The 18,067-nt window shown below is 39.4% G+C and overlaps 1 protein-coding gene and 1 long non-coding RNA gene across 3 annotated transcripts in view; both read right to left on the reverse strand.

The window, feature by feature from the left end:
* Positions 1–1,421: 1,421 nt before the first annotated feature.
* Positions 1,422–2,093, reverse strand: LOC117947218. The gene is made up of 3 exons (XR_004657186.1): positions 2,040–2,093; positions 1,652–1,799; positions 1,422–1,539 (listed from the first exon to the last, which is right to left on the reverse strand). It is a non-coding gene; the product is annotated as an uncharacterized LOC117947218 (long non-coding RNA).
* Positions 2,094–6,553: 4,460 nt separating this feature from the next.
* Positions 6,554–18,067, reverse strand: part of si:ch211-251b21.1 (uncharacterized protein LOC571720 homolog) — a 14,458-nt gene continuing 2,944 nt past the window's right edge. For both annotated transcript variants that reach the window (XM_034875846.1, XM_034875845.1), the window contains exons 3-10: positions 15,744–15,775; positions 14,569–14,748; positions 13,275–13,498; positions 11,999–12,096; positions 10,574–10,788; positions 9,480–9,699; positions 7,861–8,111; positions 6,554–6,677 (exon numbers count right to left, since the gene is read on the reverse strand). In XM_034875846.1, coding sequence (XP_034731737.1) covers positions 6,579–6,677; positions 7,861–8,111; positions 9,480–9,699; positions 10,574–10,788; positions 11,999–12,096; positions 13,275–13,498; positions 14,569–14,748; positions 15,744–15,775 — 1,319 coding nt within the window. In that variant the 3' untranslated portion in view covers positions 6,554–6,578. The remainder of the gene's footprint in view (positions 6,678–7,860; positions 8,112–9,479; positions 9,700–10,573; positions 10,789–11,998; positions 12,097–13,274; positions 13,499–14,568; positions 14,749–15,743; positions 15,776–18,067) is intronic.

Below are 18,067 nucleotides of genomic sequence, written 5' to 3' on the forward strand. Positions count from 1 at the left end.
CATCCATTCCTCCATCCATCCATCGTTTCCTCTATCCATCCATACGCCCATCCATATATTCCCCCATCCATCTATCCATCCTCCATCCATCCATTCCTCCATCCGTCCATCCATTCCTCCATCCATCCATTCCCCCATCCATCCATTCATCCATCCATCCATTTAGGGTGTATAACATGATAACACATTGGCTTTGCTTCATGTCCTACCTTCAATTGACTCCCTATATATGAAATAGTAAAAGTACAAGGGAAAGAAGTACAATTATGATTTCCGAACGAAGGAAACCTGCCTTTGACTTACATATCCTTGCCTGAATTTAACAGTTTAATCCAGGAATTTTGGGGATTCCCATTCTGATTTAGGGTAGACCAGATCCAGAAGCAAACATTTAGGGCATCTCTTTATAACTTACGTGGTAGGCAGTGTAGTTAGCTACGTAGGTAGTGTATGGAATACAAAAACAATCTATAGATAAAGAAGCATGGTTACCACACGATTGAAGAAGAACACAAAAAACTACTTTTTTAATGCTTTTACAACATCAGACTCATCTATAAGCGTTTGATTGTGGAAGAGAGTGAATGTGTTTGCTGGTGGCGGGATGTGATGGTGAGAGGGTGGGAGGGAAGGTTTGGGGGTGGGGGGGGGGGTTGCAGGAAATCTGTGAGATTTACAGCTTAATCTTCTTAGGCATTCCCTGTCGGCCGAGCGTCAGACTGTGGCTGAGGAGTGCGTGCTAGCTTAGCGCAGCTGTCAGGAGCCGCCTGCCACCCAATCAATACTGGGCTTTTCTTCCCCTTACCGCCTCCTCTTCTACCTCTCTGCGTCTCTCTCACGCCTCCTCGGCCTCAGCTTCTCCTGCAGCCACTAAATCAATGAGTCCTGAAGCTGATTAGCAGGTTCAAGTGCAGGTCGTTTCACACAGCCAGAGGACTACTTTTTCTTTTTCTTCCTCCAATGAACATACTCACACTGCAGGCACAAGAATGTTGTTGATGTCTGGAGGTTGTAAGGAGCCTGGGTACTTGGGTGGTTTGTTTTTATAATGTAGATTGTTGAATTATCTTTAGAATTACATTTGAAAGAAACCACACAGCTCCTTTAACATTCTCAGAAGTAACATTTTAAAACATTAACCATATTAAAAACTGGTTTGCCTGGTTGTTAACTCAGCATGGTGTACTGGAGGTCAGAGTTTCCTGTCATTTTATTTAGTTATTTATTTAACTAACTTCTACCTACCCTTTGGCTAACTTCTATCCTACCCTTCAATATCCTACCCTAACTAACTTCTATCCTACCCTTCAATACCTTTTATCTTATTTAATGTGTTGTTTGCAAGACTAAAGCGATGATAGTGGACTTTGGGAAGAAGCAGAGAAGAAACTAGTCCCACCTTTACCAACAAATCCTCCTAAACCCGACTGTCACTTTCTTCTTTTCCTAAACCTAACTGTCCCGTTCTTCCTTTCCTAAACCTCACTGTCCATTTGTTCTTTTCCTAAACCTAACTGTCCCGTTCTTCTTTTCCTAAACCTAACTATCGCTTTCTTCTTTTCCTAAATCTGTCACTTTCTTCTTTTCCTAAACGTAACTGTCGCATTCTCCTTTTTGTACACCAAACTGTCCATTTGTTCTTTTCCTAAACCCAACTCTCCCGTTCTTCTTTTCCTAAACCTAACTATCAACTTCTTCTTTTCCTAAACTAAACTGTCCATTTGTTCTTTTCCTAAACCCAACTGTCGCGTTCTCCTTTTTCTAAACACAACTGTCCCGCTCTTCTTTCACAAACCTAACTGTTGCTTTCTTCTTTTCCTAAAGCTGTCGCTTTCTACTTATGCTAAACTTAACTGTGCCGTTCTCTTTGTAAACCCAACTGTCCCGTTCTTCTTTACCTAAATCTGTCACTTTCTTCTTTTCCTAAACCCAACTGTCCCGTTCTTCCTTTCCTAAACCTAACTATTGCTTTCTTCTTTTCCTAAATCTGTCACTTTCTTCTTTTCCTAAATGTAACTGTCGCGTTCTCCTTTTTGTACACCAAACTGTCCTGTTCTTCTTTTCCTAAACCCAACTGTCCATTTGTTCTTTTCTTAAACCTAACTATCGCTTTCTTCTTTTCCTAAACCTGTCTTGTTCTTCTTTTCCTGAACTTGTCGCTTTCTTCTTTTCTTAAACCTAACAGTCCCGTTGTTGTGACAGTAAGGTAACTTTTATAAGCCCACCCACAATCTTTTCCTTAACCTAACTGCCCAAAAAGGGACAACAATAGTCCCAACCCAGCACGTTCAGATAAAGCACATTCAGATCTGATGCTAAACAAGACCTTTAGTGTCAATAACAACGCCAAAGGCACCTGACCAAGCGTCTGTACTTCACCTGATGGAAGAGAGAACTTTTTGGATGTTTTTGACTAAAAGCATCAATGTCGACATTGTAGGGTTGACTATCTGTGATTTTACAAAATACTTTCACAATGAGATTTTAGATTAATAATAGTAAATAATGAGGATAAAATGACAAAGTGGGTAAAGGCAAATAATAAAAAAAGCTATTTAGTCTGGTACAATTAAAAAACGACATAATTTTACTATAACTCAGCCTTTAAAACCAGGAGAAGACAATACTTACCATATCACAATATTACTAAATCATAATCTTTAAGGATATCTAGTCTCAAATCACAATATCAATATATTGATAAATTGCCCAGCGCTAATGTAGTATAGCCTCCAGGTTAATTCTGGCATGTTTGTACTTTTATGGAATTAATAGAGTGTATTGTCTCTGATAAACAAACCTTAAATAAATAAAACTGATAAATAAACTAATATGCAACAGCTGTTTCCTCATCTAATGTGTCTAATTGTTCAGCAAACCTAGTAACCAGGTCTAATATCGAAGGCAGCATGGCTCCTGTGAGTCTGACTGGATGCATACTGAGACTCCCTGCAGTAAGTCTTCATTGAATTTACCACGAGTCAAACCCAAACTGAGCATCAGGCCAACAGAAATCCAACAGCGCTAGCAAGTGGACAAAAAGCTACATTTCAAGCCATTTATTACAAGTTGATGTGTAAACAGCAGAAGAGTAAATCAGTCTATATTGACTGTAGGATAGCAATCTTCAACAGTTGGTTCAGGTTCAGGTTTTAGAATTAAAATCTATTTATCCAACATATTATCCATTAATTCAACATATTATTAGCAAATATAAATCCCAGCTGAGGATGGCCTTACTGGCCCATGGGTAAGGTAGTCATCCACAGATACAGTTCACACTGACGATTCACTATGACACATGTATGTTTCACTATGTCACTGTGTATGTTTTAAAATTAAAACATGATTTATAAACTCATGGCTGCAATTCTAAGGCTATTCTAGCTTAGTATTCTATGCAAAAAAAAGTTAGTATAAAGGCTTTAAAACACCCTACAAGTTATTGTAAGCCCAGTTTAATATGCAACTTTATGCTGTCTCTGTATCGCTCTAAGTTACATCTATAGTGCGTTGTTTCTGTCTCCCCCATGAGGACATTTAAGTAACAACAACCACACTGTTGCTGTGTCCAAATGATACAAGCCTTAAGGAGGAGGAAACGGAGGATTAAAGGATAAAGACCAAAGAGGTCATTATCTTCACTCATGCTCCTGCAAGGGAAAGTCACCAGACGACACAATCTTCTGAACATACAGTATCCATGCTGAGAGATCCAGAGACAGTTGTGTGGAGCTGAGAGTCTAAATTAGCTTTACAGCAACTCATTTGGCGATGGGTTGAAAGTAACGGATGTTCATTAATATCAAACCCCCCCATTGGTCCAACAGAGGCGCAGCTTCTCTAAGAGGCTCCGACAGCTTTGATGCCGCACGGACCGCTACAGGAAATCATTCCTACCACAATAAAACTCTTTAACACGTCATCACTGGGCGCTAGATGAGACTTTTGGACACCACTACTGCACAATTGGTCCATTTACATTTAGCATATTATTTAAGCAGTTGCACATTTTGTTTTCCTATCTTGTATACCATGTTGTATATATTCAAATATTTTTTTCTTTTATATTATTCCTATTATTCCTATTATTATTATTTCATGTATATTGTCTGTATGTATATTTTTCTTAGTATCTCATTAATATTCATATTCTGTGCTGTGTGACGGATTTTGCTGCTGTAACGCCGTAATTTCCCATTTTTCTTGGATCAATATCTGTCTATCTATCTATCTATCTATCTATCTATCTATCTATCTATCTAAAAAGCTACGCATTAAAGCTTTCAGGGGTCCTGTTGTAGGGAAACTGTGTTAATCACGAACTCTTTATACAGCAACAAATGATTCACTGTGTTGCTTTTGCTTCAGAATTCAATCTTCTTCATACTTACATGCATCTTATCACTGGACAATGCAGAGGAAGGAAATATGGTAGTCAAACTTCTTTAAATTAAGAAAAGAACTAACAGCTGTTGAACCTGTGTCCAGAAACTACTGCTTGAAGTCAAGCTCCAGCAATGAAAACAGCGGAGCTGCACGACAGACATGAGACATGACATAAATATCTTACTTGCACACTTCAATGTGCCTTTTAGAAGCAATGCTTAATATATCCAAAATGCTGTAGAGCATCAACACTTTGAATTGCATTTCGAGGTTTATGCCTCGACGCAGAGGTCCAGGGTTCAAATCTGACATGTGATGATTTTCTGACATGTCTTCCCCCTTTCTCACCTAACGTGAAAAGCCCCCAAAAATAATCTTAAAACAACAAAACCAAGAGTGGTGACATTATGTTTGATGTGAAACTATCTTTTGAGTATCTAACACATACGTGTTGCCAGGGTTAAACTAAAACCCAATGAAAAAGGCATTAAAAAAATCTATTTTATGTAAACTAAAAGATTTTGAAAAAAAACATGTTAAACATCCCAAATGTCAAGGCTCCTTCTCCACTGAAAGACAAACAATAGATCCATGAGAGTAACAACCCCCAGCTCGGTCGGCCAAGGACAACATCACATCATTTAAAACCCAGCTGTTTAAACTGGCTTACTCACTATGTAACATATATACTTTATATTATATTAACATATAATTTAGGAAATGCACTGATTCCCTTTCCACACCGTGTTGGTTCAACTAAAGTCCCATTTGTCTCTTGTTCTGTCGTTTTTTGTCTTATAATGTTTATATGTAATAGAAGAAAGTTTTATCATGTAGCACTTTGGTATGCCCCATTGGAACCGCGTTTAGGTACCCAACCCTACTCCAAACTTTACTCCAAACCCTACAGAACTTTTATTTTTAAGCTGTAATCATTGGTTAATCACCATGTTTGGTGTATTTTATTCTGCCTTTTTTTTTATCAAATAATTTTTAACATTTGAATGTCTTATTGTTCTAATAATATCTTGTTGTTCATTTTTTTGCATTTTATATGTGCAGCCTTATCCCTCATGTTGTCCCCATGTTGTCTTCATGTTGTCCTCATGTTGTCCTCATGTAGTCCTCATGTTGTCCCCATGTAGTCCTCATGTTGTCCCCATGTTGTCTTCATGTTGCCCTCATGTTGTCCCCATGTTGTCCTATATCAATGTTCTTTTTAATTCCCCAAAATAACATGATTGATTCCACCCAACGCTCTTTGCCAAGTACACATCTCTACTTTCATTAATTTTGGGGCGTCTTATTCAATTTTATACCATTTGAAAAACAAATGGAAGTGTTTTTGAAATAGTATTGAGTAAAAGTTGATATATTCCAGTCTGTGATTATCATCAACATCCATTCCTTTAATTTTAGTCTCAATATTTCTAACTCAAACATTAGCTATAATTTCCTATAAATGAGCTTTATTGACCAACTGTAAAACTAAAGTGCAACAAAAAAAGTGACAAACATTGAAAAAAAGCATCAAAAGTGTTGAAAAAAGGGACAAAAACACAAGAAAAAGTGAAAAATCGATAAAAATCGTTGATTTTCAATTTTGGGAAGAAAACACAGGTTAAATGTACTCTGTGAAGCACAAAGTCATTATTAATATAAATTATTGATCTAATAACAGTTTGTTTGATGTCTTTTATATTGTTTTTTCTCCTGTTACATGTCAAGAAAATGCTTTAGGCTGCTAAGATGTGGTCATAGACACACAAGAAAAAAATGAAATTGCATTGTTTACGTTGAAACCAGAGAGCATTTGGAATAAGGGGGGATTTTATTATAGAAAAAGGGTTATACCACTTTTGTAGTTCAACAAGAAACACACCCGAGTTAGTAGGGGGGGTGGGATGTGGACGTGTGATAACACGCAGCAACATTGTAAACAAGTCAAAATGATTAGTATTTGCAGATTGAAGCTCTAAGTCTCTAGGTTTGTTGTGTAATACGCTGTGGCTACTAGATGTGTCCAATGTGGTCCAAGAGCTTTTCTGTGAAAGTACAAATACACACTGAACGACCACACAACAACACACTGTTACTACGGAGATACAGAAAGCTAGTGAGTCTGGCGGATCAGGACGGGGGGGGGGGCTGACACTACCTTATCAAAAGCTAACAGGTAAACTCTTCCTTTAGGCTTTGTTTTTGTCCGAGCCGTCTTGCTCCGCACGCTCCCCTTTGTTGCAAAATCGCCGGTTTAGCTCCGACGTCAACACCGAGCAGCATGACTTCTGGGAAAAAGAAAGAAGAAATGGTAAAGAAACCAGTCGAGAGCCTTGCTAGTAGCTCTAGGAGGCTGTACTTTGAGCTAAATGCTAACGTCAGCTGGCAGTAAAATAACCCTGTTACATATTAAACTGTAGTCCTACTCTATATGTAAAAGGGACATTTTAAAAGCCCCTTGGGGTTCCCTGTCTTCCTTCTACATGTTTTTTTTCTTTTTCTGATGGATTGGTAATTATGTACAAATTATTCTGATTTGCTAAATAAAGATAAAAAATCAATCATGTAGTAGGTCTCTCTTTCAGCTATGGGGTCCTTGTTTTAACCCTTGTATCGTATTCGGGTCAAATTGACCCATTTCAAATTTTTACAAGAAGAAAAATGGTCCAAGTTACATTTGTTCTACCTGAAAATCAACGGTCTCTCCTTATTTCCTGTGTTTAACATGTATTCCTGACTCAATTCAGAACATTATTCTGGATATGACCACTCGTCATGTTTTTCCATATTTTAACATGAATTATAACCTCATGACCAAAAATTTATCCCACTTCCATTTTTAATTGTGTTCTAGTAGAGACTGATGTGTGCATTCTCAATTCTTTGAAATTGAGATAAAGACGATATTGGTTAATAGATTATGAAGTAAAATTTTATTTCAGAATGGTTTTTAAAACCCCAAATAAGTCCCGGGTCAGTTTGACCCGTTGGACACGAGAGGGTCCCAAACGTGAAAACAGTATGTATCCAACTAATTTAAATAGCTCACATTACTGTACTGTGTCAACAGTTATCTTTATTTAATATTTCATGTGGCGTTATCTTAAGCGCGGGTGCAAATGTTCCACCAAAACATCTTCCTTCCTGAGACTATTGCTCTTTTATGAAAAGCACAATGAGAAAACTGTTGTTGTGATTTTGCACAATATAAATAGAAATTAATTGAATTGAATATTAAAGTAATTAACATAAATTATAGACTCCCATAATAGATAAATGCAGATAAATAATAATTCCACTGCATTACCAGTCAAAACCTGTTAGCCACACCTTATCCACAACTGGTGTGATCTAAATAACTAATCACATCTACTCTCACAATTGCAATTGAATGTTCAGAGTGAGACGTTCAACATTTGTGAATGTTGTAAATGTGGCTCACCAAAGTCCCACTGTGATCATCTTCCCTACCTTGCTATCCTTAGCTTGGTTGTGGGCCCTGGATACGAGCTCCAACAGGGCCAGCAGCAGCCCCACACCCAGTCCCAGGCCCAGGAGGAGGAAGAGGCCCAGCAGGTCACGGGGGTGCAGGGCATCGGAGGTCTGGGCCCTGTAGGCGCCCACGCAGCTGCTGGCCCACCACTTGTCCCTCAGATACGTCAGCTCGCCGGACTCACTGAGCTGGAGGATGGCAATGGAGAGGTTCTTCACCAACGGGGAACCTGGTAGAGCAAAGACAGGTGGTGTAAAAGAAGAAATAGGCTGATGAACATAGTAACTAGTCACTAGTCGACTCAAACCCAGTTTGGTGTTTTGTATGGAGGGTCAAAGATATGGACCAGTCTTCCCACTTCACTCATTGAGCTTTCTAAAGAACACTTTAAAGTGAGAGTCAAATTGTTGCTCCTAATCTGTCTGAATTTTCCACTTGGGTTTATGCTCTAAATGTTATTTTAAGTTGTTTCAGACGAATTAAATGTGTTTTTGTTTTGTTTTTAACATAACAAATTGTTTTTAAATTGTTAAATGTTTTTGTTTCTCTGGAGTTTGCCACTTATTAAGCCCCTTGGAGGGTATTTCGGCAATCGTCCATTACATCTTTTTTTTTTGTGTAATATATAATACTGTCTTAATGTTTTTGTAGTGAAAATAAAATAAATCAAATCAGATCAAACTAGTTATTAACCTGCTGCTGGAACATCTCCCATTGTTGTTGTTTTCAGGCTTTCCATCAGAACATGGCTGCAGGGATTTGCCTCCCTATTAGCTATGTACAAGAGCATTAGTGATGTCCAAACACGGCTGGGTACTGATTTCATTAGTTTTCAGGCAGCAACCGAATAACCTCTAAAGTATCGAAAGAAATGGCTCGTCACTCAATATCCAATTTCAAAATCTCATCAGTGAGCAATGAGCCAATAAGCATGGAGCATGCTTCTACCAAGACCTTCTAATGTCTGGGATCGGCGGTCTAACGTTACACGTCACGCAGGAAAAAAACGCTCACGTACTCGGAGCTGGAAAATAAATCAAAAGATTTGTGCTGTAATGTGTAATGTTGTAAAAAGTGTTATTAAATTGGTTTTAAAAGAAGTATCTTTAAGGAACCGGTATGGAAGTCCCAGTATTGGAATATTTACCCAGCCCTAGGTCCAACTCTGATGTTGGTGGAGAAGATCCAGTTCATCGTAAAGGTCTTGGATGGAGTGGAGGTCTTGCAAACCAATCTGGGTAAAAAACGTCTTGACGGAGCTGGCTCTGCGCATGTGAGCCCGGTCATGTTAAAAGATATAAAAGGGACTCATATATGGTCACTTCTGGCTCCAAAATAACCAAGATGGCAACTGTCAAAATGCAAGCTCCGTGATTCAAAATGGCAGACCACGAAACAATGGGTGACATCACTGATTTAGACCTCCATTATGGTTTTTTCACAGTCCATGGATGGAAGGTACAAATAGGGGTAATGGAGCACACTTCTAAAGAGTCACTCATCGAAGGCATTCGAAGCATTGCAAACACAAAAAGTATAAAAATAGAGAGCTTGGGAGAGAAGTGTTAACCCAGTTTGGAGAGCCCAGCTGACTCACCCAGAGGTGCTGCGATGGTGTAGCCTCTCATGGCGATGACTTCCTGTGAACGGTACAGTTTACAGTAGCGAGCCACTACCAGGTCCAGGGAAACCGCTTCCCCGATGTAGGCGAAGTTTCCCTCCTGGGCGCGGCGAAAACCCTCCTCCATGTTGGACACGTAGCTCTTCTTGCGCTCCATGTTTTCGTAGATACGCCGGTAGACGGGGTTGTTGGAATTCTGGGAAAACAAAAAACAACCCGCAATAAAACGTGTTCATCTTCTCATGTGCTCAACACTGGGTCCTGCGTATGCAAGATATCAGGAGCACGTGTTGTTTTCCATTTAGCTATGTCAACATATCTCAGGCGTAATCAATCAGCTGTGATGTCTGCAGACCATATTCAGGAGCTGTTGAATGCCTTAAAGGAGAGATCTTCAAAAGGATCAGAGTCAATGTAATTATTGTTAAATTATTGTCCTTTTTTATCAAAAATCATTAAGTCTTAACACAAATCCAACATATTAGCAAAAATAAATCTCCAACGCTTACTGGCCTACAGAGTAAGGTAGTCACTACGGCCATCCATACATATAGATAAATCCTAAGGATTCACTGTGCCACATAGTATAATATATATATATACATATATATTATACTATGTGGCACAACCACGGCAACAATAGGTTGGTAATTTTAATAGCTTAGTTTTCTATGCAACAAAAAAGGTATTTATAAAGGCTTTAGGCCGCCCACACTTTTGTCACATATTTTTTTATACATTTATGTCTATAATTTTTTTTACCTTTTCTTATTCTTTTCTCCATCTCTCCATCTGTTTTTTTTTCGTTTTTTTTCTACATCAATTTATTGATGTGTAAATTAGATTTTTAGATTATTAAACTGTAGTCATGCTCTATATGTGAAAGGGACACTTTAAAATCCCCTTGGGGTTTCCTGTCTTCCTTCTACATGTCTTCTTTTCTGATGGATTGGTAATTATGTACAAATTATTTTGATCTGCTAAATAAAAAAAAATAAAAAAGCAATCATGTAGTAGGTCTCTCTTTCAGTTGTGGGGTCCTTGGCTTAAAATGTGTCAAGACCCCCTACCTTAAAGAATTGCATGGTGGATCCAGCCTCCAATGTGCCGTAGTCTATCACATCCTGGTTAGCGAGGTCTTCAAAGGTCTTGATGGAGACGTGTTTGTTGCTGTGCATCACGGAGGTGAAGTTGCCGAAGTAGCAGGCCAGAAGCAGCACAGCAAACAGCCACCAGATGGCGCTGACGAGGCGTCCAGACGGGGCTCTGGGGTGAGGACCAGCACCTGGGAGCACACAGACAGCAGTCAGGGGGCTGCACAAAAAACCTTTTAAAATACATTAATATTCATCACATAAATCCTAATCCATTCAAAACAGTGCAGACAGGGTTCACCGATGAAGATGTATAGTATTACATTATTTTGTTATTGTACTGAAAGGTATAAAAACTACTATTCTCTTCATTTTTCAGGCCCAATGAAACCTTAAATGAAAATAACTGGATGGGGCCCCCCAGGTAGCCCCCCTAGTAGAGCGGGAGCCCACACATAGTGGTCACAGGTCCAACTCCGACCTGCGACCTTTTCTCTCTCCCCTATTTGACTATAAAGGACTAAAAATGCCCAAAACATATAAAATAAAATGGTTCTTCTCATCCAATAATGCTTATCAAAGAAGCCTTCTCAAACAAAGTATTTCCTGTCAGGTTACACAAATAGCTAAAGAAGTTTAAATTGCAGGTATTTGAATAATCATTCCTTTGTAGTTTTATTTAATGTACTGCATGACTGTACCTATGTATAGATCATGTATTCTAGCGTATACTCAGGAACATCCAAAATCTAAAAGATAAAACGATTTCATTTTTTTTTTGTTCTGTATCTACCACAAACTTTAAAGGTCCCATATTGTATTTTTTTCTGTACTGTATCTTTTTTTTTTTTAAATATAAAGCAGATCAAAAAAATATCAAATCATACTCAATCTACAGAAAAATGTATGTATATCTGACGATGCAGAGGTGGATAGCACAGATGTAGAACACCCAGGAAGGTTTAGGGGGTCTAATAGAGGTGTCTTAAAGTAACAGGCACCAAAACGGAGCGTTTCAGACACCGGGTGAACCCAGGTATATTCAGATTGACAGTACGGGAAAAATAATGTGTTTTTTTGGACAATAAAGCATGTAAACATGTTCTAGTAGACGCCCAGTTTAAGTATGAACCTGAAAATAAGCATGACATGGGACCTTTAATACATTGTAAGGCGACTGAGTGTCCTTAAAGGTGTCCTAAAATAGAACGTATTTTTAGTATTACCACAAACTTTGAGTTTTTAATTGAAAAAACTGTACAATAACGAGGCGACGGTGAGAAAGCATGAAGAGAAAGAGCCAGCAGCAGCAGCAGTGTTTGTGTGTGTGTGTGTGTGTGTGTGCGTGTGTGTGTGTGTGTGTTTGTGCCTGTGGTTGGGTGACGCTGACTGCTGCCGTACCTTGCAGGGTGAGAGCGCCCGTGATGTACCAGAAGCTGTGCAGCAGCGTGAAGCTGTGCTCCTCCGTGTCCGGCTCGGCCCATTCACTGGGACTGATCCTGCAGAATAACCAAAGGCCTCAGAACCAAAAGATGCAGAAATATAACTCATGTCTGTGGAAATGTGGTCTTTGCCAAAGCCACACATTCTTCTACAACTGTTATTAGAAGCTAACATGGATTTGTGCAACGGTACACAAACATTTAATACATTTATGATCGGACAGGAGCTGGATTAAGACAAAAAAGTCTTATTTCTAAGAAGATACTCTCTTTTCTCGACAACAGTATCACAGAGAAAAGACATATAGATAGATAGATAGATAGATAGATAGATAGATAGATAGATAGATAGATAGAAACATAGATAGATAGATCAATAGATAGATAGATAGATAGATAGATAGATAGATAGATAGATAGATACATAGATAGATAGATAGATAGATAGATAGATCGATAGATAGATAGAAACATAGATAGATAGATAGATAGATAGATAGATAGATAGATAGATAGATAGAAACATAGATAGATAGAAACATAGATAGATAGATCGATAGATAGATAGATAGATAGATAGATAGATAGATAGATAGATAGATAGATAGATAGATAGATAGATAGATGGATTGACAGGACCCCAAAAAAATAAAAATAAAAATGTATCTGAAGACTTCACATTGTCTAATGTTTTTGTATTAGTTTTTTTTCATCCGGTGGTCAATATTTTTGGGGTTTATGTATTTGACTAGAAACCGAAAAAACCTAGAAATACTTTTGTCCATGAAATTTTCAAAAAATAAAAATAAAAATTCATCTGTTTTTCCTAACAAATGACGACAAATATCAAAATGTCCCCGTAATAAAAACTAAATAAAATATAGATACACACACACACACACACACACACACACACACACACACACACACACACACACACACACACACACACACACAAACACACACCAGAAAACACTTTTTTGTCCATCAAAAATATTGTTGTGTGATTTTACTCCATCTGGTTTTCCTAACAAATAATGACAAATATCAAAATGTCCCTGTAAAAAAATAAAAAATAAATATAATATATATATACACATAGGGTAACTTGTCTGTATCTGTAGATGGTGAAATACTGAGGACCCATCCTGGTAGCTCCAGACCTGTTTCTACCTAACAATGTAGAAAAACATCAACCAGCAGTTTTGCGGGGTCATGTAGCCGCCGGGACTCACCTGCCCACCAGGAATATGCAGAGACCCGTTAGCAGGAACGCGATGAGGACTCCGACCCACATGTCGGTGGAGAAGGGCGACAGCAGGCTGAAGCCGCTCTCCTCAGAGACCAGGTCTCTGCGCAGCATGAAGCCGATCCCTGTGTGCATGAAGGGGGTCGTCATGTCCACAGACTGCTCCCGGATCGCAGTGAGGGTCAGCGGGGCCACCGCCAGGTCCGCTTCCTGACGGGTCCACGCACACATGTCGAACACAAGACACAGATTTTTCAGATATTTTTACTTTACTATTTATTTTTTGGGCGACTTTTTGCTTCTTCTCCTCACATTTTAACACGAATATCGGTACTTTCTACTCCTTACATTTTACAAAATTGTCTCGTTGCTTAAGTTTTGTACTAAAGGTCGTCTATCAGGAGTGATCGTGAGTGTATGTCGGAGAATAGCGCGGACAAGTCGTAAGTCGTATAACTTTCAACATGTTGTCAGTTCATTTTATTGGTTTATAGTTCTGGCAAAGTTAAAGTTAGCTAGTGATGTTGTTGTTTGTGTTCTTCACCTGTTACCTAGGTTACACCTGGCTGTTGATTCATAATGGCGATTGTTGAAAGTTGGAAACCAGAATCAGCTTTAATTAAATCCAGTCCTAATCTAGTCTAGTCCTCACTAACAACTTCCACTAACCACTAATAATTTTACTGCAGTTCCTGTTATTTTTTGCATCATCAATACCAAATCTAATCTAATTGGATGGGAACATGTGCAGACTTCTCACAAAATCACAACTGAATTCATATCTTGCTACTCAGTCAGAATCTAATTAACCTTCATTCCCAGTCTCTGTCACAATAAACAGGCAATATGTTTTATGTATAAGTTATATATGTTTTAGGCCTATTGGCAGACAGACATTTAAAATGTAGGCAATGGCATAAAAAGAACAAAGAGCCTTTTCCCCATGTCCACTGTAGTTCCTCAGCATCTGTCTGGTCCAGGTAGCTTTGTCAATTGCAAGGTTATTTTTACTTTTATACTTTAAATACATTCCCAAGCCTGTACTTTGTTACTTTTACCAGAGTATTTTTCAATACAAGTATCTGTACTTCTACTTGAGTACGGGAAGTGAGTACTTTTTGCCATCTCTGATGTTAGAGTCTAACACGCATGTACTGCTGAGTGACTGTCTCCCAGTTTAAGGAGAGCCGGTACAGTGGCAGTGTCTGGGATTTACCCCTCTGGTGATTTACCCCTCTGGTGATTTACCCCTCTGGTGATTTACCCCTCTGGTGATTTACCCCTCTGGTGATTTCCCCAATCATGCCATTCCAGATGCCGCTGGGGTCCTTGGCTCCGTAGCGGCTGTCCTTCACCAGGTGCAGTTTGTACGTGAAGCCCAGCTTCTTGGAGAGCTCCGAGATCAGGTCGATGCAGTAGCCCTCCAGCTCAGAGCCGCGGGTCATGGTGTATGGGTCTTCCTGAAGGGAACCGAACAAACAACCTCATTTTAATGGGGAGTCTAAGGTGGGAAGGTGGGAGGCCATTAAGGTTGTGCAGACCTACAAATACTCGGGTTTGCTACTGGACAGCAAGCGTGATTGGTCCGCTAATACAGATGCTCTGTTTAAAAAGGGGCAGAGGCGTCTCTTCTTCCTCAGGAGGCTCAGATCTTTGGATGTTTGATGTTTTATCAGCTTTGTTGGCGAGGGTCCTGGACACAGTAGGAACTGTGGTGGAGGGGGGTGCATGTGACAAACTACACGCCATAATGGGTGATGACAACCACCACCTCTACAACGTCCTGGCTGGACAGAGGAGCAGTTACCGTGAGTGACCGCGAGTGATCTTTATGAAATATATTGATGTTCAGTGGAGGGAGTTACGTAAGCTATCTTTGTCGGCTTCTTGAGCCGTGTGTGGCCAACGCACACTAATTAAATTAGCCTATGTTTCTATATTTTTTTTATTACTAACGACCGCTTACCACTGCCAGGGTTGCAAGTTAAATAAAAAGCTAAAGCAACGACAGTTTATGGAAAGGACAAATGTACATATGGTCCGGAGAAGTAATAGGACTATTAATAAACCTGGTAATTTAGGCATTTACAGCCTTGTTATTGCCAGCTTTCCTTCTGGGAAGCAGCTTGTTTGCCTGTAAAACCATGTCTGTTCATCATATCCATGTAGTATCATCTTTTGCTCTTCTTATGTAAAATAAAAACAATAATTCATTACATTTATAAACCGCTCATGCTCCTGTTTGTTGACCTTTAGAAACTTCAGTAATGTCGCCACTTATGATGATCTTAGAAATTACCTTGGTCAGAACAATGCTATTATTACTGGTAGACGTGATAGCCAAACTACAACAACCAGACCCTTGTTGTAGAAACTACAACTCCTCTTTCTGACACGGACACGGCCGCTGCCATCTTGGCATTCTAGTGCAGAGAGACGCACAAAGGCACAATACCTTTATGGTGGTGATGGATAACTCCTTGGCACCTGGAATGGGACAAAAACAACAAACACCACAATCAATTTTGGATTCCTGTAATGAAGCAAGTCAGTGTAATCAATGGCTGAGAGGATTAGGTCCGAGGCAGTTCTTAGGCCGATTAGGGCTTTGGTTTCATGTCTACAAGCTCATACGCAGAGGGGGCCTCTGAAAGCTTAATGAAGCATATTGTTGCTTTGAGTCCCCTTCATGTTGTTTTTCTCTCAGCCCCAGCCGGGAAAAAGCCCAAACAGCCACTGGAGGACAATGACAGTCTTGTTGTCGTTTGTTTTTCAGGAGACCTGAAGAAAATGGCTCCAAACTGAGAGACAGGGGCATAGTTTCTTTTCAACATGGAGAGGAGGGGAGGAGTGTCTGGGAATACTCCTCCAGAAAATAGAGAGAGAGTCAAACTTTTTTCCCATTTCAGCATGCTGATGAAGTTTTATGCAAGCAGGAGGGGTTTTATGGAAGCAACCCCATGACACTTTGAGCTGTTTTCTTTTAGCTGAAACTGTGACCAATGGCATTCCCATCGTGTCCAGCAGGCCCTAACATGCCCTGGGGTGGGAATAAGATGGATAGATGAGGTACCAGGGGTGCAAGTTCCTCACAACTGCATACAAAAACAAAAGCGGGGTTCTGGTTGGGTCGTCTAAAGCCCATGACACCCCTGTCAGCCTCCTCCAGAGAAGATGGCAGGACCTAGGATCTGCGGAGATGCCTGTCAGCGTCTCTCTCTCACCCCCCTCCCCACACGGTTAATTGATTTATCACAGTGCTTTCTGGATCACAACAAGGCCCCTCCACTGGTGAGAAAGGGGATGTCACAGTGGACGGTGGCCCCTCTGTGCTTTGAGGGGACTCCAACAGGCGAGCAACAAGGCCAGCAGGCAGAGAGTCAAATGTGTGGAATGATGTGGGAGCGTGGGATCCAAAAGAAGCCTGAACACAAACTTCAAGACGTTGTTTGCTAAAATAGATTTTGTTTTTTTTGGAAACAACGCAGGCTTTTATGGAGCCCCGAGAGGTGACATGGATCAGTTTGTCACAATCCCTTTTGCGAGATTGTGACTTTGTTTTGCGAGATGTCGAGTTTTATTTTTTTTATTTGCAAGTTCTTGCAAATCCAACAAACAATGAGCCTAAGCTAAGCTAGGTAGCTAGCTAGCTAGTAGCACCACATGATTACATCTTCTTGGTTGTCTAAATACATCCATCGCTAGCTATTTGGCGAACTCATGAACTTGCCGTTTCATTGTATATATAAAAAAATCACGATAAACATTGTGTTTTCATTGTTCCTGGTCGTTTACATGAGTATAAAAATAAACAATAAATGTATTTAGACAACCAAGGAGATGTAATCATGTCGCGCTACAAGCTAGATACTAGCTAGCTACAAAGGTTAGCCTGCAGTCATTAACATCAACAGTCAAAAACAATGTCCATTATAACACTTCACTTTGGCATGTATTCATTAGTAATGCTTATCAAAATAAATACCAAATACCGCTAATACATTGATGTATTTAGACAACCAAGGAGATGTAATCATGTCGTGCTACTAGCTAACTAGCTAGCTAGTATCTAGCTATCTAGTAGCACGACATGATTACATCTCCTTGGTTGTCTAAATACATTCATTGTTTATTTTATACTCATGTAAACGACCAGGAACAATGAAAACACAGTGTTTACCGTAAGTTCATGAGTTTGCCACATAGCTAGCTAGCTATGACATGGCTGTATTAAAAGAATGAGCTATCTATACTTGTAAGAGATACGAGAAAGAAGCTAATGAAAGAGCATCTTGCTACGACAACACAAACTAGCGCTATCGACATCAACAGTCAACAACATTGTTCATTTAAACACTTCTGTTTGGCAAGTATTAATAAGTAATGCTTTTCAAAATAAGCAATGATCTATTTAGACAACCAATGAGATGTTGTCATGTCATGCTACTAGCTAGCTACCAAGGTTAGCATGCAGTCTTTAAATTCAACAACAATGTCCATTATAACACTTCACGTGGCATGTATTAATTAGTATTGCTTATCAAGATAAATACAAAATACCGCCAATAAATGGATGTGTTTAGACAACCAAGGAGATGTAATCGTGTTGTGCTACTAGCTAGATACTACGCTCGCTAGCTGGGTTAGCCTTGTTGTTTGTTGGATTTGCAAGAAAACTCGATATCTTGCAAAACAAAGTCAAGATCTTGCAAAAGTGATTTTTCCAGTACATGTCTTATTAATTTTATTTTGTATTTTTAATTATTTTTTTCTTCCATT

Source organism: Etheostoma cragini, chromosome 7 (assembly GCF_013103735.1).
Source record: "Etheostoma cragini isolate CJK2018 chromosome 7, CSU_Ecrag_1.0, whole genome shotgun sequence".
Classification (NCBI taxonomy): domain Eukaryota; kingdom Metazoa; phylum Chordata; class Actinopteri; order Perciformes; family Percidae; genus Etheostoma; species Etheostoma cragini.